Source organism: Zingiber officinale, chromosome 2B (genome assembly GCF_018446385.1).
Source record: "Zingiber officinale cultivar Zhangliang chromosome 2B, Zo_v1.1, whole genome shotgun sequence".
In the NCBI taxonomy this organism is placed as follows: domain Eukaryota; kingdom Viridiplantae; phylum Streptophyta; class Magnoliopsida; order Zingiberales; family Zingiberaceae; genus Zingiber; species Zingiber officinale.
In genome coordinates this window covers 84,123,003-84,150,244 of record NC_055989.1, presented here as the reverse complement: position 1 = coordinate 84,150,244, position 27,242 = coordinate 84,123,003, and the positions used below count along the sequence as shown (strand labels likewise).

General features: G+C 36.7%; 3 protein-coding genes across 8 annotated transcripts; 1 reads left to right on the top strand and 2 right to left on the bottom strand.

Annotated features, from left to right (window-relative positions):
- Positions 1-896: 896 nt before the first annotated feature.
- LOC122048398 lies at positions 897-1,910 on the bottom strand. The gene is made up of 3 exons (XM_042609968.1): positions 1,301-1,910; positions 1,086-1,159; positions 897-980 (listed from the first exon to the last, which is right to left on the bottom strand). Exons 1-3 carry the CDS (start codon positions 1,908-1,910, stop codon positions 897-899), a joined length of 768 nt encoding a protein of 255 aa, XP_042465902.1.
- Positions 1,911-4,067: 2,157 nt separating this feature from the next.
- Positions 4,068-5,063, top strand: LOC122046122 (probable membrane-associated kinase regulator 1). The gene has a single exon (XM_042606663.1). It carries the CDS (start codon positions 4,101-4,103, stop codon positions 5,061-5,063), a length of 963 nt encoding a protein of 320 aa, XP_042462597.1. The 5' UTR covers positions 4,068-4,100.
- Positions 5,049-26,900, bottom strand: LOC122046097 (protein transport protein SEC31 homolog B-like). 6 transcript variants are annotated; one of them, XR_006130175.1, is made up of 24 exons: positions 26,361-26,900; positions 26,211-26,265; positions 26,012-26,134; positions 24,119-24,215; positions 23,989-24,025; positions 23,798-23,903; positions 23,484-23,541; positions 22,168-22,265; positions 21,931-22,050; positions 19,353-19,398; positions 18,409-18,533; positions 18,211-18,338; positions 17,618-18,134; positions 17,368-17,460; positions 16,404-16,589; positions 16,125-16,335; positions 15,453-15,568; positions 15,144-15,353; positions 9,573-9,692; positions 9,214-9,499; positions 6,495-6,733; positions 5,848-5,941; positions 5,367-5,574; positions 5,049-5,187 (listed from the first exon to the last, which is right to left on the bottom strand). XR_006130175.1 is itself a non-coding variant. In XM_042606625.1 (23 exons), the coding sequence occupies exons 1-22, from the start codon at positions 26,675-26,677 to the stop codon at positions 5,849-5,851; spliced, it is 3,381 nt and encodes a 1,126-aa protein (XP_042462559.1). In that variant the 5' UTR covers positions 26,678-26,900; the 3' UTR covers positions 5,051-5,187; position 5,848. The 6 variants fall into 6 exon arrangements, 4 of the variants coding, with proteins under 4 accessions (XP_042462559.1, XP_042462557.1, XP_042462556.1 ...); XR_006130176.1 differs by having other exon boundaries at positions 5,078-5,200; XM_042606625.1 differs by lacking the exon at positions 5,367-5,574 and having other exon boundaries at positions 5,051-5,187.
- Positions 26,901-27,242: the final 342 nt, after the last annotated feature.

Sequence of the window (27,242 nt, the reverse complement as noted above, 5' to 3'; positions counted from 1 at the left end):
AAGTATAAAAGTATAAGTTTTTTGAATAAGTGAAATAAGCTTTACATGTTTAGCATTTCAGCATGTTTTGTTTCTTTTGCTATTAGATGAGCATGAGTAGTAGTTTCTTTTAAGCATTCAGTTTTATATTTATTCTCATTCACATGCATGTTTCGAGTTTTGTGAGTTAGATAGCGCTTACTAAGTAATTTTGCTTATAGTTGCATTTCCCTCTTACTGCTGATAGAGGAAAGGAAAAACTATAGCAAAGGAAGACGACAAAGAGGTGCGGATGGATGTGTGATGCCCGAACTATAGAAGCCTTGGGATTTAGTTTAAGATTTTATTAAGATATTTTGTATTTAGACTATTGGGATTGTTTATTCATGTAGATAATTTAATTCATAAGATAACTTTATGTACTTAGAATTCTTTCATTTAAATTGTTATGCACATTATACCTATCATCTGAGTTGTATAATGGTTGCATGTATGTTTAGATTAATACATATATTTCAGCATGATTATATTGATGTATAGTTTTAGTTGTGTTCATATGCTGGAGTAGGATGTAGAGATAAGTTGTTTATGTTTTCCGCTGCTATCAGTTGCATGTTTAGAGAGTTAATGTATTGATCTTTACATGTGAACAAAAATAATTAAGTAAAGTTAGTAATCCAGTAGCGCTCTGCCCTCGCAGACTAGTAGTGAGGAGGGTGGGGTGTTACAATATGCTTGGAATTCTTGAGTAGAGCCTTGAAATATTTGTAATTGAGGATCTCCTTCATCGTCCGACCAATTGACTGCTGCATCTCCCTCATTCTCAATAATCATGTTGTGCAAAATAAGACAGGTATATATGATGTCCTTAAATTATCCTTATTCCAAAATCGTCTTGGACCTCTTATCATTGCCCATCATGATTGGAGCACCCCAAATGCTCTCTCGGCATCCTTTCTCGCGGTCTCCTGTCGTTCCTTAAATATTTTTCTCTTGGGATCCTGGGGGCATGGAAAGCTCTTGACGAAAGTAACCCATTCTGGATAGATCCCATCGGTCAGATAGTATCATTTTGTATATTGTGTATTATTAATCATAAAATTAACCTCGGGTGTATTCCTTTGTAAGACGACGTTGAATAACGACGATTTGTTAAGCACATTGATATCATTACGTGACCCTGTAATTCCAAAAAAGGCATGTCATATCCACAAGTCCGAAGATGCAACGGCTTCGAGCATAATTGTTGGGACGCCATGATCTCCTCGAGTAAACTGGCCTTTCCAAGCGACGAGGCAATTTTTCCATTGTCAATGCATACAATCAAGGCTGCCCAACATGTCAATGAAACCATGTCTCTGCTCATGCATTTCAAGCAAGTGTTGGATATCAGCAGCATTAGATCTTCTTAAATATTGGGCCCCGGACACTTCAATTACACATCGACAAAAGTTGAATAAACATTGGATGGTAGTTGTTTCAGCAATCCGTAGATACTCATCATAATGATCAGCAGGGACTCCATACACCAATTGACGAATAGCCGCTGTACATTTCTGAAGTGACGACAAATCTTTTTTCCCCGCTGCATCGACCTTCCATTGAAAATATTCAGAATGATTTTTCACAACATCAACTATACGAAGGAATAACTCTTTTTGCATTCGAAATCGACGTCGAAATATGTCATCAGGATATACCAAATCATCAGAAAAGTAATCATTGAAAAGACGAGCATGTCCAACTTCACGATCCCGATTCAAATACCTTCTCCTCTGTGTTCTACCGGAAGAATTTTGAACTCTTTGATGTACCGTTTGTCGTTGCTCATATAGTTGGAGCATTCTTCGTTCATCTATATCCTCCGCATCTTCCGCCAATTCATTTCTCCATAATTCATGGAGCATAGATTGATCTGGATTTTGAGTCATTTGAAATAAATCAGGATATTTTTGTGGTTGAAAAATATAGAGTTGAGGAAAGAAATTGAAAGTGAAGATAACAATGAGATGGATGAAAAAATCTGAAATCGATCGTGTATTTATAAAAAAAAAAAAATTTAACCGTTGAACAACGGCTAAAATAGTCGTTGTTCAACGGCTCTGGATCGCTTTTTTCGGTCCAGGGGATGATCCCTTGACATAGATTGGTGAAATGAATGGTCCTCATTCATAATTCTAGCCGTTGTTTCTTTTTACAATTATTAAAAAATAAAAATAATATATAAAAAAATAAAAAATATGAAGAAGCGGCTCCGTGGTTACGGAGCCGCTTCTTCGTGTAAAGGAAGCTGCCACGTCACAGTCATTACATCATTCGTATCACGTCAAAAGTAAAAAAACCTCGTATATCTTTTCACTATAAAAAAACTCTCAACAAATCCTTCATGAGTCCTACAATTTTTATTATATATTTATCATCCCTCCTTCATATATTATATTATATATAATTAAATTTTTATAAAATTTAAATTCATAAATTTTTATAATATTTTCTCATTCATATTTCTCATCATTTCTATTTTTTATTTTTTTATTTTTTTATTTCTTTAAATAGAAATAAAAAATATTTAATAAATAAAACAAAAATGAAGAAGTGGTTCTCGAAATCAATGAAGAAGCTCTCTCATATCGTGGGAGAGAGCTCCTTCATGGTATCCACTAGGGGTGAGTAGTTAATCCGTCAAACCGACCAACCCGCTTATACCGACCCGACCTGAACCGAAAAAAAATAATCCGCCGGATATAGGGCCGGATGTAGGGTCCTAATATTACATTATCTGATCTAGTAGGATCGGATAGTTTTTTATCCAAATAACCGAATCAACCTAATCCGATCACCCCCCTACTTGTAGCAACTAATGTTGATAAACTGTTACACGTTGTAGCAACTACTGCCGATAAGCTGCTACACGTTGTAATAGTTTTTTCCGATTAGCTGCTATAACGTGTAATGAGTAATGTCTATTATCATTTTAAAAAAATGTATTTTTTTTGTTATATTTATATTTATATTTTATATTTCATTGGATATAGGGTCGGATATCCAAATAACTGACAATCCGTCGGATATCTGAAACATAAGAACCGCCGGATATAGGGCCGGATGTAGGTCCCGATTTTGTATTATCTGATCTAGTAGGGTCGGATAATTTTTTACCCCAATAATTGAACCAATCCGATCCATGATCACCTCTAGTATCCACATGTAGAGCTCCCACTTTGGATGCTCTAAGAATATCTATAGTCATAAAATCTCTCCATGAGCTCTTTCATTACGTCATTCATATTATGTCAAAAGTAAAAAACTTTACACATCTATCCATTATAAAAAAACTTCTCAATAACTCCTTCTAAGTCCTACAATTTTTATTATATATTTTTTTTACCTCTCCTCCCTATTTTATATTATATATAATTAAATTTTTATAAAATATAAATTCATAACTTTTTTATAACATTCTCTCCTTCGTATTTCTCATATTTTTGTTTTTAATATTTAAATATTTTTATTTCTTTAAACAGAAATATAATAATAATAATAATAATAACAACACTATATTCCTGAATGAATGAAGGAATTCGTGGAATCCATCCATGTCAAGATGCTCTAACAGCGTCAACTGTCATAAAATTTTTCAATAAACTCTTTCATTATCGTATCTATGTCATATCATAAGTAAAAAAAATTTACACATCTTTCTGGTATAAAATTTTTTTATCAATAATTCATTGGTCTTACAATTTTCATTATATATATTTCTCATTTTCCTATTCTAGATTATATATAATTAAATTTTAATAAAATTAAAATTTACAAATTGTGAGAGAGCTCCTTGAATTAACGTTTCCTATTTTTTTAAATATTTTAATATTTTTATTTTTTAAAACTGAAATAAAAACATTTAATATTTAAAAAAAAAATTGAAGAAACGGCTCCTCCTAATTAACTATGGAGGGGGAAGGTCAATCCACGTCGGAAGACAGTGATGAGGTGGCGCATTATCATTGTTCCAATGCAAATCACGTGGCGAAATTGAGCTTTAATGTCTCCCGTTTCGCCCTTTTTCTCTTCCTCTCCCTAGTGCACCAGCTTCAAGCCTTCAACGGTCAAAGACGGCCATGGAGACTTTGGAGGCCGCCGCCGCTGCGCCGGCGATGTCGTCTTTCCCGTCTCCGTCGTCATCCTCCTCCTCCGAATTCGAGTTCACCGTGTCGGCCTCCCCATCGGCCTCGAGGTGCTCCTGCCCGGCCGACGAGCTCTTCTACAAGGGGCAGCTCCTCCCCCTCCACCCCTCCCCCCGCGTCTACATGGTCCGTGCCCTCCTCCTCAGCTCCGCCTCCACCTCCTCCTCCTCCTCCTCCACCGCCACCTCCCGCAACTCCACCGCCAGCTCCTCCTCCGCCTTCTCCGCTGCCGACCTCCTCCTTTTCCCCGACAGCTGCAACTCCTCCTCCCGCCCCAGCTCCGTCGCCGAGAACGACCTCGGCCGTCTCCCCGCCTCCTCCGCCAAGCGCCCGACCACCGGCGGCGGCACCAAGTACCTCTCCTCCCTCGCCACCCGCTTCTCCTCCGCCTTCCTACACCGCGGCGGAAGCAAAAAGCTCGACTCCGTCGACGTGTCCCCAGCGGCGCCGCTGATGCCGGTGTCTAAGCGCGCGATGGAGGTGATCAAAAAGTACGTGAAAAAAGTGAAGCCGATCTACGAGATGCTCCCCGCCATGCAACAGAGGAACAAGAAGACCACGGCCTTCTCCTTCTCCGACCGGCTTTTCCCAGGCAAGAAGAATACTCCTGCGGCCGGCGACAATGCGGCGGCCTTCCCGCAGTCGTCCTTCTCCGGGAACCTCCTCGACCACCACCCGCCGGCGAGGAAGAAACGGTGGGCGGCGAGCTGCCCTTCCTCCATGCGATCTTCCCCGAGCCATTCCGGCCTGCTCTACTCCGGCGCCGCACCGACGGCGCTTTCTCTTCCTTCATCCTCCGCGGAGGAGCTGCAGAGCGCGATACAAGGCGCCATTGCGCACTGCAAGAGCTCACTGATGAGATCGACTAACCACGACGAGATCGCCGCCAGATCTTGATCCCACCACCTTCTCCCGGTCTTCTTCTCCACGCTGAATTACACCACGCACCATTGTCCGTGCTGTTCCTGTGTGTTTCCCGATCTCGCGTACTCTTTTGGCTCTCTGTTATCTTTCTGATTCTCTGCAAATCCACTCTGATCTCTATCATTTAGTTTAAAGATACAAAAAAAAAATTAAAAAAATGAAGATGACCAGTTTTAAGAGGTTGATGCATGTATGAACTATCATTGGGTTCGACTACCTGAGCTTGCAATAAAATAGAACGTGTCCAGCTAACTCTAAATTTGAATGCCCGCTTACCATTGGATCTCGTTACGTATGTATTAAAGACGATGACTGCCGACAAGGGGGTGCAGCAATAAATTATGCGAGCAATGGGGAAGAGGCGTAGCCTTTTTTGTAATGGTTTGTGTTTGTCGAGTTGCGAGACCGAGGAGCATGGCGATGCGTGCGGGGGGCCGCATACACGTTCCTGCTGGAGGCTCTTCCCGTGTAGTACAGGAGGAGCCTCGCATAACAGCTGTGTTTTTAGGATACTCTTAAAGCATAATAAAGAAGTCATAATAATTTTACCTAAACCATGTACGATATTTAGTAAAAAAAACATGATTCATATACAATCACATTTCTTTAGAACATGATTCTGCCTTTAAAGGGAAGGTTGAAAAAAAAAAGAGATCCTAACTCAACTTTTGGGTTTACGGTTAACTATCGGATTTTTTTTTAAAAAAAATACAAAGGTACCATCTATTCAGCGCCCAGTTAGTGACTCATCAGATACCTTATATTCTGACATTCTGTCTCATTTTGATCATTCGTTTCAACGCAGCAAGCCAGAAGTTGCACTCGTCCCAGTCGCTTGTAGTCAAGATCACCTATCGAAACACATCAAATTTTCAATCACCGTGATAATTCATATTTGTGCATCTTACCGAGCATACAATCAAGCGACATGGATAGCAAGTTCAGTATGATACACCCTTTCAAGAAGGCATCTTTGCAAAGCTTTTAAATTATTAGGGTTTCCATAACAAGGCTAGATTTGGATAATGAGGTGATACTTTGTGATCAACTGGTTGAAGAGGAGTAGAACAACCACCATCATAAAACTATATACCATTCCTTTTAGCAACAAATCACCTTTAAAATTATTAATAAGCAAACAAAATGGAGTATCAAGATATTGGGTAATTGTGATGGTAAAACATGACCATTAATTTAATGGAGAAAAACATTGGGAAAAAGCTACAATCATTGCCGCAAGAGTTTTTTAGCTGAGAAATTTCCTGCATCTTTAAAGAAAAATCAGAACATATTTAATAAAAAAAAACTAAAACAGGGAAAAATTGTTATAACTCTTGAAGGTTAAACAAATTCCTATTGTCTGATTAAAGGATGAAAGGAAATATCTCATAATTAAAAGTTTACCTGAATATGCAATGCGCCAGCAAAATCACCACTATCCAATGCCAGGCAAAGTCGAATAAGTTTTGCAGCAGCATTAGGAGAGATATCCCTGCTATTGAGTTTTACAAACAAGGAGCCCATTTTCCTCGAGTTATCTTCAATTTCCCGCTTTTTAGATGGATGTGCATTAGCTCCTCCAAGAGCTGCTGAAGTTTCACTGTATAGTCTTGTCAACGTGGTAACAACTGGCTTCAACTCGGCTGCAAGAAAATGCGTGAGAAGCATGGATGTTAACAGAAATCAACCACTCTATGACAGCATAGGCAAACTTGTCAAGAACAGATACTTAGGAAAAACAGATTAATTTTAAATCATTATTTGCCAAAATTTAAGTATTATTACACAGCAACTCGGACATATCAGCCCCAAAGTAACTACAGACGGAAAGATGCCATAAAAGACTAAAGTTTACCCTACACTTTCAGGTCTCTCTTAAGTGAAGACAGGACAGTACTGTCAGGATTCAACTCCCTAAGCAGACAATATTTTGACACGCCTTGGGTCAATGTGAGCAATAAGGACAAGTTGTTAATGACAGAAGTAATTTGCAATCCCAATTAATACGATGCAAAAAAGTCAAAGTTCATCTAGATCAAAGTATCCCATAAAAACCAAGCAATGACCAGCGAGATCATGTTTATTTAGACCAATGGACACCATGCAAGACATTTTTTATCAAAGCAACTATGTAGAATCTTGTGTATCTTGTGAATTATAAAATTAATTTGTTTTATATTATCCAGATTTCAAGAATGGTATATGAGGTTCATGCAGGGGATATAACCACGGAGCATTAGGTGCAATGAAGCAAGGGCAATGAAACAAATTTTTTTTCCAAATAATTTCTCGTATTTCCTAATCCTACATCACCAAAAACTTCAAACAGAGGTTTGGGGAAATTGGAATGATTTATTCCCTCCATGATTCCATTTGGATGTTTGGATGGACAATTTGATGAAGAAATAAGAATCATTCTTCCGAGGAATGTCTCATTCCATACTACTTTTTACCTCTACCAAATATAATATTACATATTATTTCAAATCTAAAACTAACATAACAAAGAGGGAACTGAACAAGATTGTATGTGTTGGATAGAATGAATGGACAAGGTGGACTGAACAAGAAAGATGAAATGAACAGAAGGTCAGACGAATCAGATAACCCACAACCTCTTTTGACAGCAAGTGGGTTGAATGAGCTGGAAGACCGAACAAAACAGGCAAACTAGACAGACCTGGTTGACTGGACAGAAAGCACAGGTCAAGCAAGAGATTTAGGCAATCTCACTTGACCGAACTAGCAGAGCAAGAAGGGTTGGGAGAACTAGAGTTGAAAGGACAAGCTGGCTAGACAGGCTGAAACAGTGAGCCAGACTAACAAGTTAAGTGGGGCTAGCCAAAGCAACGAGAAAGATCATGCAGGTTGAGTGAGCTGGACAGGTTGAACAGAAAGGACAGTAGGACAGACTGAAAAGGCACAAGTGGGATAGAGAAGGCTAGATGGATCATACCAGCTGGGTTGAAATAGACCAGAAAGACCAATCATACCAATTAGGATTAGCGGATTGCATAGGATAAATGAACTGAGCAAACCGAATGAACCGAATGAGTAGGTAGCAGCATCAAGCAAGTCAGGTAGGTAGGCAGATCATTGGGAGCTGGATAGCCAACGAATCAAATGGATCAGGGGGTATTGTGCCACACAAGAGCATTGAGCATGTTGGATGGACTAGACAAGCTTGGTGAACCGAAAAAAGCTAATAAACAAGGAGAGGCGTGCAGCTGAACAGCTAGTCTCAACTAAGCGAATGAATCAAATTAGATAGATGAGCCCAAGATAAAATGAAATATTCCTTATCATACCATTCTGTCAGTGCAACCCAAGAATGAAAAGGATTGCCCCACATATCATGGAATTCCCATTCTTATCCTCATACTCATTCCATTTGATTCTGCTCCCTTCCATTACATCCTACTAAACAAGGCATAAGATCTCATCATGACCAACTTTCACACTTGTAAAGGAGCTTCAAAACATAGGATAGGGATTTAATGCTCCACTGAATAAAAAACTTAACAAAATCACCTCATACAACGGTTGTGGACCAAGCCAAACATGACAGAATTAGAAGCCTGGCCTGGACCAATTGCCTAAAAGGATATTATACTTGACAGATATTTGACTAAAGCAACATCTACCGCAATTCCTTACTGACACACAAGATTAGGATATTTTGGGGAATCTTGGTAACCAATAAAGCTCAACAACTATGGAAGATTAAGCCAAGGGCGGAGTTCAACTTCGAAGCAATTAAGTTAATGTCCAAGTCCGCTATTTTGATTAGAAAGACACGACAAGATTAAATGTACCTCTCTAGACTCACTAACCATATCCAATACAGGATGGGATCAGTTGCATCAAGATAACTGCAAGATATGTGAAACAAGCAACATAGGCTGTTTTCAATGGTTAATCAGTTAATGAATAATCCAGTGCTTTAGTATAAGATAACCAAAAGAAATAGATGGCAATGAATAAACATCTGACCCAAATAATAAGTGAAATAGGGCAAGGATGTTTCAGTTGTATCTAAATGACATAATGCTCTCAAGTCATTGGTATGTAACCAAATAATATTAGGATGCAAAATTGATTTCGTCCAGAGACTGAAAATTACCAGACACGTTTGATGTATCAGCTGTTTGCACTGTAGGTGGAGGGGCTGAAGGAACAGCAGGTGGCTGTGATGGTGGTAGTTTTGTAGGGCTTGAAGGTTGTGCATTACGCATGCTAGGTGTATGGGCAAAATTTGGATTAGGAACCGGTATGAAACCCATTTGTCCTGTGGCAGGTCCAGCAGGTTGGGTAAATCTGTTCCCATTGACAGCTGTTGGTTGAGATCCACCAATACCATGTGAAGGATTAAATGAAGGTCCAGATTGATAAAAAGAATTGGCAAAGCTCTGAAGAAAAAGAGAAACCTTGGTGAATCACAAACAATCATATACTGAGTAGGAAAAAAAAAAATAAGCATACCGGATATAGCTGAGAACCCAAGCTAGGTTGCTGGTATTGTTCCACTTTTCTAAGAGCCGCAGGAGCTGCAGGTACAAAAGGTCTTAGTGTTGGCTGTGAGGCAACAGCAGGTGGAGTTTGCTGTGGTCAAAATAAATAGTACATCAGATGAATTCATCTGAAAAGGAGAAAAGACCTCCGAAACTAGTACTAATAATACTACACATGTAATAGAAGAGATGGAATGTTTGATATTAGCAAATTTGATGTGGAAAAGAAGCTACCATAGCAAGGGTATATCATTACACATATGGCTTCAGAAGAATTTGTCAATAAAAATTAATCTATAACTGACAACTTGCAGACCCATTGCTCTAAGAAAATCAATATCTATTGTAGTGTGAGGGTATTCCAGCTCTCTGCTAGTTTATGAAATAAGAAGCCATGTTCAGCCACCATAAATGATACACAATCCACGATCATATCCCATAAGAATAAAACACATACTGACAACTAGAGTTTGTTAGCACCAAGTTTTAGCTCATAACATTAGAGAGACAATCAGGCATAAAAGAAAAATACAAGAAGATGACAAGTTTTAGGTGAGAATTCAGTTAAGATTTCAGATCTAAAAGAACACTGGAATATGAGTGTGCAACTTATTCTATTTTATCATATTGATAATACAAAGAATAGTCTTTTAAAATACAAATCCATGTCAGAGTTTCAGTCCCCAGAAAGAATAATTTTGGCATCGTACTGTGTCAACACTCTAAATGCTTCAACATGCATCGAAGCATACTGAGATAAATATAAATAAATTTTGCTTCTTTAGTTACCTTCATTTAGTTGATGTCCTAAAAATAAGCTTATAACAAGTTAGATAGTCAATTGAATTAACTTTTGTAGTAACATGTCGCGTTGACTAGGGTTGCAAACGAGCCGAATTGAGCTCGAGCCAGCCTAAGCTCGAGCTCGGCTCGACTCGATTTATACTAGATCAAGCTCGAGCTCGAATTTTTTATTTTTTTAATAAATAAATTAATACATTATATATTATATACTATAAAAATATATATTGTTACTGGCTTGTTTGGTTCAACAAGCCACCGAGCCGGTAATAATTAGGCTCGAGCTCGACTCGAGCTCGGTCAACTTCGAGCTCAAATCGAGTTTTGACCGAACCACTCGTGAGCGGCTCACAAACGGCTTGACTCATTTGCACCCCTAGCGACAGTAGTCATGCTTCAACATGTGAAAAAGCATATAAAATGAATGCAAATAGTTTTATCATTTATTGCTCCACTGCTTAGGTTTTTTATAAACAAAATTATGTTAATTAAATAGTAAAATTAAAAGTTATTTCAATGCATATCACAACAAATTCTTACTGCTTCAATTTTCTTCTACTTGATTTGTTTACTTTTAAATATAACACTATAGAAATTAAATAATCGAGTGAAAAATAAAAAGGACAGCCCGGTGCACGAAGCTCCCGCCATGCGGAGTCCCGGGGAAGGATCCATTGTACGCAGCCTTACCCTATTTTTTGCAAGAGACTGTTTCCAAGATTTGAACTCGTGACCTTTTGGCCACAAAGCAACAACTTTACCGTTGCGCCAAGGCTCCCCTTTCTTCTACTATATTTGTTTACTTTTAAATATAACACTATAGAAATTAAATAATCGAGTGAAAAAATAAGTTTTAAAAAAATGTTTTGACACACATTGGCATAAGCAATATGATGGGCATAAGCAGTGCTTGTTGTGCATTGGCAACTATGCAAGTAAAACCAAACCCAAAGCCCAGGAACTTGATTGACAATACTACTTAAGGCCAAGTTTTTTAAAATGCTTTTTTAGTAGGAAAGATGTATAACATAACAACCTTGATGCTTGCGAATGAAAAAGAAAACTTAGTTGTTAAATATTGAATTTTAAAAATAAAATATATAATAATAATAAATAGACGAACTAAATCATCGAAGTGAGGACGCTAAATTAAAATCGGATTAGATTCGAACTAAATCCAACTGGTAAGCGTGAAGATAAGGATTTCGTCAGTTCAAATCGGGATTGATTTGGAGTCGATTTGGCCAAGTTATGGCCGAACCAAATTTAAGATTTAAATTGGTTGGGTCAGTTCTTCCCTTTAATTTTTCTCTTCCACGACCGCAGCAATCCCACCGCACGCCATTGCGATGCCTCCGTCGATCCCTCCTCCCTTATTTCTTCTTCCTTCTTTTCTTCTCCACCAATTCTTTTTCTCCTTCCCTTCTCCAACGGCAGCAACATTGCAGCCCTCCCCTCTTCTTCTTCTTCTTTGCCATCAAAGCAGCAGTGGCTGCTGTCTTTTTCTCCTCCAACGGCCAACAACAGCAGCTTCTATATGGTGCCCTTTTCCAACCAACAGCCGCCTTTTCCGTTCCCTTGCTGTCCCGGTTTCTTGGCAACAACCGTCGGAGCTCGTTGGAGCTCTCAGCAGAAAGGGGAAAAACAGTCCTCTCCCCAACAACAAGAGCAGAAGCCCTCCTCTCTGCTTCTTACGTTGTTTTGCCAACCAACTACAGCCGTCGGAGCCCTGTTAGAGCTAGCCATGCCCACCAGCGAAAGGGGGGAAAGGTTCTCCTTCCTTTTCTTTCATTGTTTCAGCAGATTTCTTCATTTCGTTTCCTTCTAGTATTTCATCCAACACCAGCAATTTCTCTCATCCAGTGATTGATGCATTGCTTCAAGTGAGGACAATGGTGCCTCAACTGATTGCCAGAGCCAAGAGGAAGAGCCACCGTTGGCTCCTCATTTTCCAAACTCTAAGGTTATTGGTTGAATGATGACCAATTGAAGGTAATGATCAATAAAATTAGTATTTATTGCAAGCTTTAAAATCTCAATCCGTGCCGAGGTTTCGGTCCCAGACCGAAACGATACGGTTTTGATATCGTATTGTGCCGTGCCAATACAATTTCAGTATTTTTTTATTTATATATAATAATTATTAGATAAATATATTTATGGTGTATAATTTAAAAATAAGTTGTATATTGATTTTATATAAGTTCTTCATTATTAAATAACTTAATATTGTAAAAAAAAATAATTAAATATAATTTTCTTTAAAGAAATTTGATATATCAATAACTCAAATTAAAATTGATACATAACTTTTATAGTTCTCCAATGTCCAGGTTAAATAATCATAATTATATAAATTAATACAAAATATTATTTTATATATAATAATTATATAAATTAACTATTTATTTATTTAATAATTTAAATAATATATATTTAATAGTAAAAAAAATAGAATATCAATTAAATATTAAAATAGTAAAAAAAAATATAAAAAATTAAACAAAAATAAAAAAATATCAGAATATAAATTTGATTTATTACGATTTTTATAAAATCTTTTAGAATTTTTTTAAATTTTTTTAGAATTTTTAAATAAAAGTTAAAACATTAAAAATAATTTCAGAATATTTTTTAATAAAATTTATTAATTTTTAAAAAAATTTAAATATATTTTTTATATTTTATTGAGATAATTTAATTAGGGTTTATAAAAGCCTCTTTAAAATATCACACTTGGGAATTGTTTGATTTATTAAAGTGTAATATTATTTTTTAACAGTAACCCTGCTCCCCTCCGAGCGCCCCGCGACGCCCGCGCTCCCCCGCGACAGTGCCGGAGGCGTCCGGAGGCGTCCAGCGGCGCTAGAAGCGTCCCGCGACGCTTTCGGCTCCGCCATCGCGTCGCGACGCCCCGCGAACGCCTTAGCGACTCCTCGTTGCTCGAGACACGTACGCATGACGTTCCGATTTCGATTCGCCGGCGGAACGATAAAACCGTATGTGCCAAGCGGCACGGAACGACATTTCAATCGCGGCGAGGAATAATGAATTAATTTGAATTAATGACGATTCATTATATAAGTTTCATTGGCTCGAGCATTTCGTATCAATGAAACACCTTCGTTGGTTTATCGATCGAAGGAATATTACAAGGTAGTGGGATCAAAATTTGATCCATCTTGTTGTGTTATTATTTATTGGATATCAGTGTAATTATTTGAGTTATTTTTTATTATACTTGTAGATACGAGTTCGAGTGAAGCATAGTGATCTGCTGACACTCGAAGATTTTGTTGTATATAAAAGTGGGTACATCTATCCTTTGACTCTCAAATAATTATCTATGAATAAATAGAGAAATTGATTATATGTATATGCTTGTATAACTGTTTTAAAACGGGGATTCCAATGATATTTAAAATAGTGAAATGAGGGTTTAAAATAATTAAATCGTTGGAGAGTAAATAATTGATGTTATTTCCTATTCACATGTGAATTTCATATGAGAATTAAGACGGGGAAGGTTGTTTTAAAAATTAAAATGAATACTCTAAATTACTTTTCTGTTGATACCTATCTTTATTTTTCTTGACCTTCCATATTCCATACTATTGATATTCTATATTATCGATACTTGCACCTTTATATTGCAAAACTTTTACTTGCAAACCTTATGATGATATTTTAATGAATTAACATGATTCGCCTTAAAAGTTGACTTGGGTTGGTTGTTTAGACTAACCAGTAAGACCTACAAATTTAACAATTGTGATAAATGGATAAAATGAAATTCTAAAAGTGAAAACTTTTAGTCTAGCCTTATATTAGAGTACCTGACCACACACAAGTCGTGGTGGCGTGATGTAGCCCACGGTCAATATTTATTTGTGAGATGGTGTTTTATTGTTGTAGATAACCGGTGAGGTTTTTAGCCCGTACGTTAGCTGACGCATGTCATTATTACACTCTGATATATTGGCTCCAGTTATTCACTTCTTAGTTGATTTATTAGAGACCATTGATATACATACTGATACTCACATGATTTATGATATTTACTCATGTTGACATATACTATGAGGACCTATATATCTACTGATTAAATAGCAAGAAATGAGAAGTTATCTTAATTGATAATAACAAATGATGATAAAGTTGTGATTCTAAATTTCAATATAAAAATGCTACATGATTATACATATATATTTATGAATAAATGGAGAACTCTATGAACTTAAATTTGTAATAAGAGATTGTGATTTACTCTACTTCTTTGACCTCTAAAATAAGATTAAATTCATGCACATCTATTCTAATTATCCACTTAGTCAATTGGCTTACTATCTACGGTCTTTGGTCTCCAGTTTGCCTGCACAAGCTTCCTTTTGATATTATAGTCAATTTCAGCTTTACATAGAGTTGCTTAAAGATCTCAACCGTTAATTCTCGGTTTGTATTATTTTTATTTCGTTGTGTTTACGTTTTGTTTCATGTGTTGCTTTATCCGTATAGTTTTCCTTGTATATAACGTAAATGTTATAAATAAATAAATTAGATGAATTTCTTGATTAGCCTGAGTATATGGTGTCTAGGTCTCTTTTAAATATGTTGTCACCAAGTGGGGTACCGAGAATGATACCCCTGAGGTGTGACATTAGTTATCTTGAGGTTGATCAAAGAACATAGGCAGCATAAACACTAACACATTCATAGCTATGCCTAGATATTAAACAATTACCTGCATAACCTGGTTTGTCTGAGGTGGTATAAACATTTGAGTTGGCTGCAGTGGTTGAAAAGTTGTTGGGATGCCAAAATCAAGAAACTGCGATTTAGGTTGCAGTGTCTGATATCCTCCGTATGCAGTACTCTGGTGATATCCTTCAGCATATTGAGTGCTAGGAATATTGTGATGGGGTTGGGGTAGAGGCTGGGTAATGTTCTTGTCCTAAATTTGTAAACACAATTCAAGTAGAAGAGTGTTGTAGCTTATGCAGAGATATTTCAAAAAGAGAGCAATAACAAGACAAGATTTTCTAGTATAAACCTGATAATAGTTCTGTGTGTGGTCTGCGATACCATATCCAATGTGATCTGTGCCATAAGCAGCTTCCGGTTGTTGTGTGGAAGTTTCAGAGCTCAGAGTTTTGGGTGCCCCCTTCTCTAGAAAAGAATATCGAGAGAGCATAAAAGGAATGTTTATACCATCTTCAGAAAAAGAAGATTGAACATCAAAGCAAGAGCCAAACATAGAAGAAAATAGAAAGCATGAGAATAGAAAACAAGATCTTAGATGTACAATGCCTAATAACATAAAATTGTGTTCTACTTCTTGGTGGATAAGATAATGCAAAGAGGCTAAATTAAATCAATAGGTTTATAATTTGGGACATCTAAGGCCCATGATAATTTGAATTATTAAAAAATCAAGTGCAATTATAAGGTTCCCTCATTGGACAAACAGAGGCAATTAACTGACAAGGAGATGCTCACAAATGCCAAGCTCAAGGTTTTAGCAGAAACTAGAAATATGCAATGTAAACACTACGGGAACATGGAGTTAAATGGTCAACCTCATAGTGCACTGAAGATCAATGACACAAATTTTAGGAAAGAGTACAGAGTATATGGGTGTCAACAAAACAACAAAACTGCATAAGTAAGCCAATTATATTTTAAGCAAGAAAAGACAAAAAAAATATCTATGGAGATTAATAACCTTCAGCAGATAGAGAAATTCGATCTCTCAATATAGCAAGCTCGTGCAAAGGTTGGTCTGGTGCCAAAAGTTTTAAATACTTTAAAGCAGTAGCCAGAAGCCCTTGATTAGCCAGTAATTCAGCATAATTCTCCACAAGCTTAGACAAAGAAGCACTAAACTGATTATGCCCAGTTGCAAGGGTGAGCACAATAGTCTTTTCCATCAAATCCTATCACAAAGCAAAGTTTCCATCAATGCTTATGATTTCTAAAAGTGAAAATTCAACACGTGAATTACCTGAAGAAGATCAGTGAAAGTCCTTCCATCACTATCAGACTTCAAACCATGAGACCAGATCTCCACAGTTCTATCAACATTCCCAGCACAGATATAGCAGAATGTAGCAGCAAGTCTATTTCCGACTGTCAAAAGTCTTGCAGCTAGAGTATCACACAGGACAGTCCATTCGTCTTTTCTGGCAAACTGTAATGTATTTATAATCAAACATATCAGCAACTTTTTGTTAGTATACATGATTGACGATTGAGCAAATCAGCAATTTTCTGATAGCAAGGGATAAGGATCATAAAATAACAAATGTACAATGATGCGGACTAGAAGGAACGACACTTGGTATCCATCCACATAGAGAAACAATTATAAAGTTGAGAATTTCCTAGCCTCACTTGAAATACTAATAGCTTCTAATAGTCGATCTGACTATACAAGTGAATGGAGCTGGAAGATGAGTATTTTTCCATTTAATTTATATTTTGTTCAACCTAAATATGTAACAATTAAATTTGTTGTCAGATAGGTGTTTTAGAAAAAGAGACTGAAAAGCTCCTCAAACTAAAAGGAAAGGCTCTGATTTCTTGTTTGAAATAAATTGACATGTATTGTCATGGACAATATCAGCACTTAATCGTTGAAATTTTGGTGAACAATATAGATGCTTATCTCATAGGTGTGCTTCAAAAATGTCTTTACTTATTTGTTCACAATAGCTTCTAACATGTTCATAGACATCTTTGGTTTCAATTAGATTACACTGGCACAGCAGGGAGATTACTCGGGGAACTAAGATTTGATGGAGGCAACCAAATCAAAGGATGTCAATAGCTCTTCCACTTGATTATATGAGTTTCAATATGTTACATGTAGTAGGAGAAACTGATAAATAGAGATCGCATACATATAAAAGAACTCACTTAAACAATGTTGGGCTGATAAAATATTTAGCAAAGATTTATGAGCTCACCGTACATAGAAGAGCTAGTGTTTCCTTCCATGAGTTCAGAGGCCTGGTATTAACCAGGGTCATGAGATCATTATTCACCATTGCAGTTACAACCTCAAAATGAATAACATTGAAAATCAGTACAATATCCAGAAAACAGAGCAGAGAAAATAAAAATCTATGCATCCCTGAACAATCTAAATGAATACAATGGATGAGCTTCTAACATCTTCATAACTATGGACAATATCGTTACATGAAACAGTAATACCTTCAGATATGGTGTCAGACTACTCTTAAGGTATAGATCACATGTGCTTTCCCATAATGATGAACCTCCAGCATGAGCAATTACCAATGCATCAGCCATTCTATTTACAGCAATGCACTTTGAAACTGCTCCTTTGTAGTCACCAACAACCAAAGAATGTTGAATGCTATCATCAAATGAAGGATTCAAAGTACCGATGGGTCCTTCAGGTTCACTCTGAACCTGCTCGCCAATAAGAACATTGCTGTCCTGATCAGCTAAATTATCCTCACAAATCGCAGGGTTGTTAAAGAACTCCTCCCCATTATCAATAGCAAATGCACTTGCTTGACCTTCAAACATTGGAGAACTATCAAGACTAAGATTATTCTCTAATCGCTTCCCAATATTGTCAGTATTATCACTTCTCTCATCTGGTACAGTGAAACCAAGATGGCAAAGCAACTTAGTCCTAGCTATCCCCTCCTCATCACACATTATCTTTAAGAAATTCCATGTTTCTTTGTCATCTTCCAATCTGATTTAAGTGAAACAGATGGACAAAGAAAATCAATTTCATAGCCAGTAACTTAAAACTTGTACAGAATACATACACAGAAACTCCTGATTTTTGTTCGCATAAAGCACCGAGTGAAGACTTATCCCCATTTTGTACTGCAGCTTCAAATTCAGTAGAGCGACTAACCAAACTATGTTCAGTAACTAGATTGTGAACATACACCTAGAGAAAAAAAGGAGAAATTCAATTAAACGTACTAAATAAGAGTTGACACTGTAAGGTCTGGTTTTACCTCTGATGCAGAGTGTGCAGAACCTCCTGGAATTGATTGAACAGGCTGAAATGAAATAAGTTTGCCACCAAAACCAAATGATACACCAGTTGGACGCTTCAACCACTTTGGAGCTCTCAACTGTACTGAAAAGACAAGACATGTATGTATATCCAAGATACGAACACTAAGATAAATCAAGGGAAGTGGAAATAAAACATATGAAGATAGAATAGGAGAGATCAAGCACCATTAAATTAGTAGCAAATTGCTGTTACCACAAAAGCATTCACTATGATCAGTTAAAGACAGAAACCCTTTGTATGATTGATTTGGAGTATTCATTTACTCTAATCAAATAAGTTATTGTCATCATCTTGATGTGGAGCATGTCAGTAGCAAACATCATGAAGCTTGTGTACTGGTCTTGCCCAGCCCCTTCCTTTCATAATAAGGACTTAATATTTTCTAAAAACTTGTACACTAATTTTAGAGAGAGAAAAAATTGTATACTTTGGAAGACTCATTTTCACTAGTGAAACAAGTAATTGTCATCATCATGGTGTGAAGCATGATCAGTATAAGTTATGAAGAAGTTCGTGTATAGGCTTTAAAAGACCTTTGTTTCACAGTTAGAACTTAATATTTTCTTAAAAACTTGTAAAATATTTTCAGTGAAAATCTTACAACTCTTAATAGCTGAACTTATTACTATGGGTGATTTCAGGAATCAAATCTACATGGGATTGTAACTGCTTTCAACAATACAAAATAGATGGAATTAGGTTGGCCAACACTTTCATGCTGGATAGAATGAGCATGACATTAACTTAAATGTAGAATGCATTGACAGCCAGAGAAAAACTGCTCTATTAGAACTAAGAAACCAATTAGATAAGCCACAACACAATCAAGGTAGGAAAATATTAGAAGAAGTCTTATCAGTGGTGGGTAAAGCAACATACCAGGAGCACCATATTCACCCTCTGCAACTGCATACCTACTACAAGCCTTCAATATAAAAGTTCAGTTAGAATCAGAAGCCAGTTAATGGAAAAACGAAAAAATGACTGACTTGAGAAATGAATATCAATATTCTGGTGCTTAACATCTTTTACTACAGCCATATTGAACAAGAAGCCACATTTGAGCAAAACTAAAAGCATCCTAGTAGAAGCAAGAATTTATGTTGTATTACCATGGTATTATTTAGAATAGGAAGCATTTAAGATTACCACTGGCTCATCAAAGCAACAATGTTTGAACTTAAAACATGATAACATTTGAGGAATTTGACATTCAAGTATCTGCCCAGAACCATGGATTTGTTCTCACATGAACCTTCTAACTATAGCATGTTTTGTAGTGGAATTTCCAAACCTATTAACAAAAGATCAACTTAACTATTTGACAACCAAAATTGATATCAAAATGTAGGTTTAAGTTATGAATCATGCCTGTAAGAGTTATTAAATTGGTAAAATTGATATGGCAATAATGTCTGTTTCCCTGATGTTCAGCTATTATAAAAGCAAGAAAAGAATAGATAGGTCAAATACATATAGATTAAAGCACATGTGGTTTATCTTAATAACCTGCATATTATTTGGGAAAAACTATGGTAAGTGATAAGAAAAAACAAGGTTTTATAAAGAGGTTCAAACATATGAAAATGTGGCTGCCTGACAGATTTAGAGGAGGACTGCATCGCAGCAAAATATAGTCCCTATTTGATATTCCATTTAAAAGGCAGTCTGGTGGGCCATAAACAGGTGACCTAAAACCAATTGAAGTTGAAAACGGAAAAAACTAAATCTGGGTGACTTTTTACACGATTTCTCACAATCCTTTCCTCCTCGTCACTCCCGACGGCAAAAGGAACAACTCCTCTACATTAACCAATAGTGACACTCATCTACCTACTGCCGCAAATTTCTTCTTCTCTGCGAAGTATGTCCCCTATCATTTTGTCCATCTTCTCTCTTCTCTGCTTCTCTATAGTAATAGCAGCTATCCTAATTAAACAGCAATAAGTGACTGAAAGTTCCTCTTTGCAATGAGGTATTGTCTCTATCTTCTTCTCCATCTTCTCCTCTCTCTATACTCTTCTCCCCAAACCTTTGCCATTCTCCTCCAAAAACAGCAGTTGTTGACAGACGAAACCCTCCTTGCAGCAAGGTATAGTCTCCATCTTCTAACTGGTGCAACCTTCCTCCTCTGGAAACAGCAGTTGAAAGCTCTAGAATTGCCCGTGGCTAATGCAGTACCACCTAAAACAGGCAACGGCATTCTACTGCAACTGAATAGAAATGGTAATTTGAGACATCCCAATTAGGGCTGCCCCACCAACCCCCGTTGTGTAGATGAGATGGGGATAGAGTAAGGATTTGGCGCCTTACCCCCTCTGGGCCTCAAATGCATCACATACAAATGGAAGTATATATTTTATGTTGAATCGTTCCCATCCCAGTGTTTGACATGCACCTACTTGCTCCACACAAGAAGCAAAGCGGGGGCAAGAAGTTAAATCCATGTCCAGCTCTTCTCCGGATGGCCTGCTTTCGCCTCTTTCACTAGGGACAACTCAAGCTACATATGCCCCCGCCCTATTGCCATTCCTATGATTAAATGTTGCAGATTACTTGCAACAATTATTGTGCCCTCTTCTCTCATTGGTAGTAGCTACAAAAATTGTTCAACTTCATTCTTCCCTCGTGAGTTTGATTGGAATTTTCTTACTTCCAACTTCCAAGTCACAATTTACTTCCTACGATCTTCTAGTGTCCATTGACTTACTGCTTTGATTATGTTTATTTTGTATTAGATCCAACAAAAGTTCAATTTCTTTATTCAGTTTATTATTTTGGATTGTTTGTGTTTACATATACCTTGTTTACTTATTAGTATTACTTATTTGATTGACATATTTTTCCCTATGTGGAACTATGAATTGGTGGATTGATGAATATAATTTATTAATTATATATGTATATGATAGTCCTTTTTATCAATACAAGTATGTTTTTAGTATTTTATAAATGTTGACGATATATGTCGCATGTATCCAAGGTTTGAAATCTCAACTCTTCAGTAAAATCAGAATATTGATCTTCAAATGGAACTGAATGATTTAATGTCATATTATGTTGACACTTGCCATGGTCCCAAATGTGCCAAATAAATTTTTAATCCTACAATCCCCATATCTTTCACTTTTTTACGTTCAAATATAAGTTTATAGTAACTAAAAGGTCATTCACATTAACTTATAAATATCATTAGATATAACATATAAAGTATTACCTCTATTGCATATTTACATGACAAAATTGAGAAATGAATATATAACTTATTTGAAATTTCGATGAAGTATGAATTCTATTTTAATCATGGAAGAAGCTTTTTAAGTGCACTTTTACCATACACTAAACTATTTTCGCATAATGCACTTTCAGCACAAGGTGCATTTCTTAAGTGCACTTTTCAAATGCAAATTGAATGCTAAACACAATCTAAAAGAAATCAAGAGTTATGTGTCATTACCTGTATGTTGTATATTCCAACTTTCATATCATATGAAGAAGCTGATATGACTCCTGGAATCTTGGGATACCAGTGAACATCAAAGTTCCAGTTTGTGCTGGCTGGCAATTCACATACTATCTGCATGATAACAAAAAAAAAAGGTCAAGAAATAGATTTTAAAAGCTGGCAAGGATAAATTGGTCTGTGCATGTAAATTCAAGGACATAATCGTTGAGGAATTGAGTGCTTGCCTACCTCTCCAGATGTTGTGTCCCAACAGATTGTTCTATTATCCTTGGCACAGGTAAGCAAAAAAGAACTATCATAGGGACACCATGACATTGCGATTACACCTAATGAACACAGGAAACTCAATCACATTGAAAACAACACTGGTACAAGATGTAACTTTCTACTTTTCTTCTACAGTGTAAGCAGTAAAACCATCTGAGCCGAGGAGAGCATCAAACTTTCCAACTCTAACCAGGATTCTTTTAAGCTATATGGAGATAGAATTAGCCCAAATGTCCAATGAATCTAAAGATATCGAGATACTCTCATCAGCTTAAAATTTCCTTCACTAACATTCAAAAGCTTCATATGCTCCAATAGAAGTATTGCCATATTTCCCTTAGAAGGAAATGAACATATCTACATGGAAAACATAACTACATAAAATAACTCAAGCTAAGCTTTGTTAACAATACAAGTAGACATAAAAGGGACGGCATGAAATTAATTCATAGAAGTGAAACAGTTAGGCTGACTCACCTACCTATAAAAGTTGTGCACTGAACAATATGCTAATATCTTCTTAGTTCATTCATCAAAAGGGTTCTATGAAATGCATATATATCAAACCATAAGCACCAACTATCTGGAGTTGGCTACATAAATCTTAACCTTAAATGAACTCTTATGTAAAGTTAGATTGTTAATTATCCAGACTTAAATATATTACATGCATGTGTTGACAATTATGAACCATTGATACTTGATAGGGTGAAAATTAGACAATTATGGCATAGTTGCTCCATATATAAAACCTAGTTAAGCCCAGCGTATGAAAATTTTAAGACAGGGTACTTAATCAAAAGCCACATGCATACTATCCTGCCTCAAATGTTAATTTTATACCGACACTCTATCAGAGGATAAAATAGTATAGCATCCAAGTATCTGATTATTTTGGCATCCAAACAGGAAAAAAAACAAGCAATTCTGCTCTATTGCCCTTTATGCTTCTCAATTCAAAAGAACACATTGCTATAAAGAACATTTCAAGAGGGTCTACCTTCTTATTGATCACACACAAATCAGTCCTAAAAAATCAGATTGATGAAATATCAGATGAAGAAATATATTAGCAGCATAATTTGCAGATTATCAGAATGATTTGCAAAGAAACAATAATAAGATGCTTGTCCCTACTATTTTCAGGATAAATGGTATGATACTTTGATTTACTGTTAAACTAATTTTGCTAATAAACCCAGCGAAAAAGTATAAGCAGTTGTAGAAAAATTTAAACAAAAATAGATTGCGTGATGAAAAAAAGTCAGTAAAAGAACCTTTAGTGTGCCCCACGAACTCTCTTATAGGTGATAAAGTTTTTCTCACATCCCAAACCTGTAGATGGAGATAGAAAGAACAACAAAATGAAACACATGCAGACTAAGCCAGATCCTTTGCTTTTCTAATATACTTCAAAATAACATAAATAGAAAACCAAACAAAATCTTCTAGCCATGTGCTATTAATTGTATATAAGCTCTCATTAAAAAGGAGAACCGAATATCTAAATTCAACAAAACCTAAAAAATTTTAGGTAGCCATCCTGTATAAAAGTAGCCACAATCATAAATCATATAACATGGAAAATTACTCTGAGAGAAGGTGAGCTATCATCATCTGAAGCCACAATTAACTGGGTAGACAGATCAGGGTTCCACTGCAGAACAGAGCACCTCCTTCTAGTTGAGTCTGCAAAACTGTAAGAGAAAACAAGAGATTAGTAATCAAATAATTAGCTTTTCTAAGTGTACAAATTTCCTAATTATGGGTAAATATATCAACCTTTTAACCGGCTTCTGTTGCCTTAGATCCCATATAACTGCAGTGATGAAATGTCAGATAAGTAAGTCTAAGCTACTTGAAACCCATACAAGTTATTTAAGTTAAAAAGAATCATGGTACGAAAAAAAACCTGTTATCCCATTATAAGAGGTGGATAATAATATATGTTGAAACTTAGGGTTCCATGAAACAAAGGACACTTCAGTTTGGGCTCCAGATCCAACACCCTGTCACAAAATATAACAGTAAAGTCTAATAAATATCAAATATAGGTTTTTGGAAATTGTATACAAAAAACCTTTAGTAATTCATAAGAATTTGTTAGACTTGAAAATTTCAACAAACAGGTTAGATGGAATTAAGTTGTAGTAACAACAATTAATTGCCATTAAAAGATAGAAATTATGGAGGCAGATAAAAGAATTATAAAATTCATTTGAGAGAGTAGTCGCTACTTGAACAAGATGATCATCCAACCAAACAAGTATTATTGTCATCAGAAAATAATTGCCAGAAAGCCTAAGGATGGACAACGTTTTCTGTAACCTTTCACCATGCCAAACAGTAGTTGTATTTGATTTTCATACATCATAAATGGTCAAGAAGGGGAGTCTTGGCGCAACGGTAAAGTTGCTGCCATGTGACCAAAAGGTCACGGGTTCGAATCCTGGAAACAGCCTCTTGCAAAAAACAGAGTAAGGCTGCGTACAATGGATCCTTCCCCGGGACCCCGCATGGCGGGAGCTTCATGCACCGCGCTGTCCTTTTTCTTTTTTTTTTTATAAATGGTCAAATGGTACTCTGTAGGTAGCTTCTGGACACAACAGCAATTCATTCATTGATATTATTTCTCCAGATATGGTAGTGCCACTCCTTCAGAATGTCTAATTCATTGATATCAGATCTCCCATCAGGAAGATCTCATTCTATGTGATGCCCTGTAATAATGTTGGTCTCAAAAGGTAGAATTATTCTCAGAAATTCACTTTCGACCTAAAGATTTGTGCCGCTCAAGAATAGGATGGTCTGAGTTGATATCTAAACTCCAGGGAATTGATTAATATGTCTTTGTTTTATATAATATCTTTGAATGGTTTCACTACTACCCGATTCCAATTTTCAATGTTTGGACACTAAGAAATAGACGAAACACTGGATGAGAGGACATAAGCTTCTTCCAAAGATGTGAAATTTTTGAAATTTTCATATGAGTACCAGCATATAGAAAGACAGGTTAACACTCTGACAGTAAATACTGATAAACATACTGGATATGGTGTAATTTCCTGTGTTATTTGACCCACTAATCAAAGTCAAAACAGGGATTTAATAGTATTTTGAATCCAATGAAAATAATAGAATTTATCCAAGAAACTATGAGAAAAATTTTCATAGTAAGTGTAAAATTAATAATTTAAAGTGTTGCATACCGGACACACATTGTGCAGGAAAAACTATAACTTTGAAGGAAAAAAAAAAAAAGTAGTTCTATTGAGAGTGAGAAGAACCACTAAAAAGTTAGTCATGTTTGTTACTCTTGTGTGCAGATTTTCAATAGGGATTTTATCAAAATCATTAACAGTTTGTCTTCCATATCAGATCTTCACGAGAAATATTAGCCAACTAGGAAAAATGGAATCTTCCCTGGTCACATAAAAGTTAGATGGAAAACAGTTGCGTTTAACAACTATGTTTGCAGCAGACATCTGATTGTCCACGGGTGGATCCAAGGAAGGAGACAGAACATTTTATACACATGGAAAACTAGAAAATGTGTGGTATACGCGGTGTTGTAATAAAAGAATTATCCTGACTTAGTTTATTTAACTTGACTGAGCAAAATAACAGCATATACCAAAGGGCCAACAATCTTGGACATTAAGTCAAGACTGATGTAAGAGCAATACAACAATACAAATCTGAGAAGTATCAAAAAAATGAATTTACATGCATTAGCAGTAATAAACAAAATGCTAAGTACCACAATTTCTGTCCAAAAGTATTTACTTAGATTTGTTTTTACCTTTAGAGATGGGAAATGATCTGGTTTTGAAGGGTTTGCCAGATCCCAAATGCAAAGCTTCCCTTCATCAGCCCCGGAAGCGAGTAGATTTGGTGACAGCGTGCTGAACTCCAGGCCATAGACCTGGATGATGAAACCAGCCCATCAAATTCATGGGCAACTAAACCATTCGACTTGAAGAATCGAGATGGATACTAACCGATCCCACGTGCATGTTGAGCTTCGCTACAAAAGCATCATTTTGTTCCTCGGGACTGCAAATGTATACGAAACATCAAAATCTCCACAATATCCGGACCTTATGCAATGCCGAGACAACAAAAATTTGAAAGAACTAAACCCAGACCACCTGATCAGCTTACGGGGATTCCAAACGCAGATGCTTCCATCGGGGTGACCGCCAGCGATGAGGCCAAGAGAGTACTCCTCCGAGGCGGAGGGGGGCTTCCCCCAGGAGAGGCGGTTGAAGCGCTCGTCGCTGGGGCAGGCCCCGACGACTGGGAGCTCGGGCGCGTCGGACTGGAAGTCGAGCTTGAAGATCTCGAGGTTGGCGGTGGCGCTGAAGCTGAGGTCGACGGAGCCGGCCATGGTGCCGGCAGCGAGGTAGGGCGCATCGGGCGCGAACGAAACGAGCGCCGACCGCGCGGCGCTCTTGATGCAGGCCATGGTGCGAAGCGAAAAAGGTGGAAGACGAGTCCCAATCGGAGAAGCGACGGATCTCTGCTCGATCAAGGTAGGCGGAAGAGCCCTATGCCTGGTATCGCAGATCCAAATCGTCTCGTTCTTGAATCGCTCGTCTTCGGTTATGTGTAGAGATGGAATCACCGAATTCCATCGTGTGCAGCTCGCATTATAAGGGCGAGGAGGATGACTAGGTTTGAACTCGAATTAAAAATCAAATGACAATTAAATAGCGGACGCAGCTGAATTTAAAACTTCTTTTGAAAATTATCAAATAACGCAATTTCACAACCACCTCAGTTTAAAAAAGATATATATTTGCAATAAATATATACTATAATTTATGTTCGCAATAAATTCTTTTTCCATCCTCGTGTCGTAATTAATTTTTTTTTAAATATCTTTTTAATTCTACTATTGTAAAATTATCTTACCCATTTTCATAAATATTATTAAAACATCTTAAATTTATTATTATTATATTTTTTTATAATTAAAAAAAGTATATAAATCTTAAATTAGAAGCGACGGGAATACATTTTGAATGTGA

Coding starts and splice junctions, on each gene's coding strand:
- LOC122048398 (XM_042609968.1), bottom strand. CDS start 1,910: ATGACTCAAAATCCAGATCAATCTATGCTCCATGAATTATGGAGAAAT. Junction 1,160..1,300: donor CATGTTGGGCAGCCTTGATT/GTATGCATTGAC, acceptor TTGGAATTACAG/GGTCACGTAATGATATCAAT. Junction 981..1,085: donor TACAAAGGAATACACCCGAG/GTTAATTTTATG, acceptor CCATGCCCCCAG/GATCCCAAGAGAAAAATATT.
- LOC122046122 (XM_042606663.1), top strand. CDS start 4,101: ATGGAGACTTTGGAGGCCGCCGCCGCTGCGCCGGCGATGTCGTCTTTC.
- LOC122046097 (XM_042606625.1), bottom strand. CDS start 26,677: ATGGCCTGCATCAAGAGCGCCGCGCGGTCGGCGCTCGTTTCGTTCGCG. Junction 23,542..23,797: donor ATAGCTCACCTTCTCTCAGA/GTAATTTTCCAT, acceptor CTCCATCTACAG/GTTTGGGATGTGAGAAAAAC. Junction 17,461..17,617: donor GTCTGACACCATATCTGAAG/GTATTACTGTTT, acceptor ATTCATTTTGAG/GTTGTAACTGCAATGGTGAA.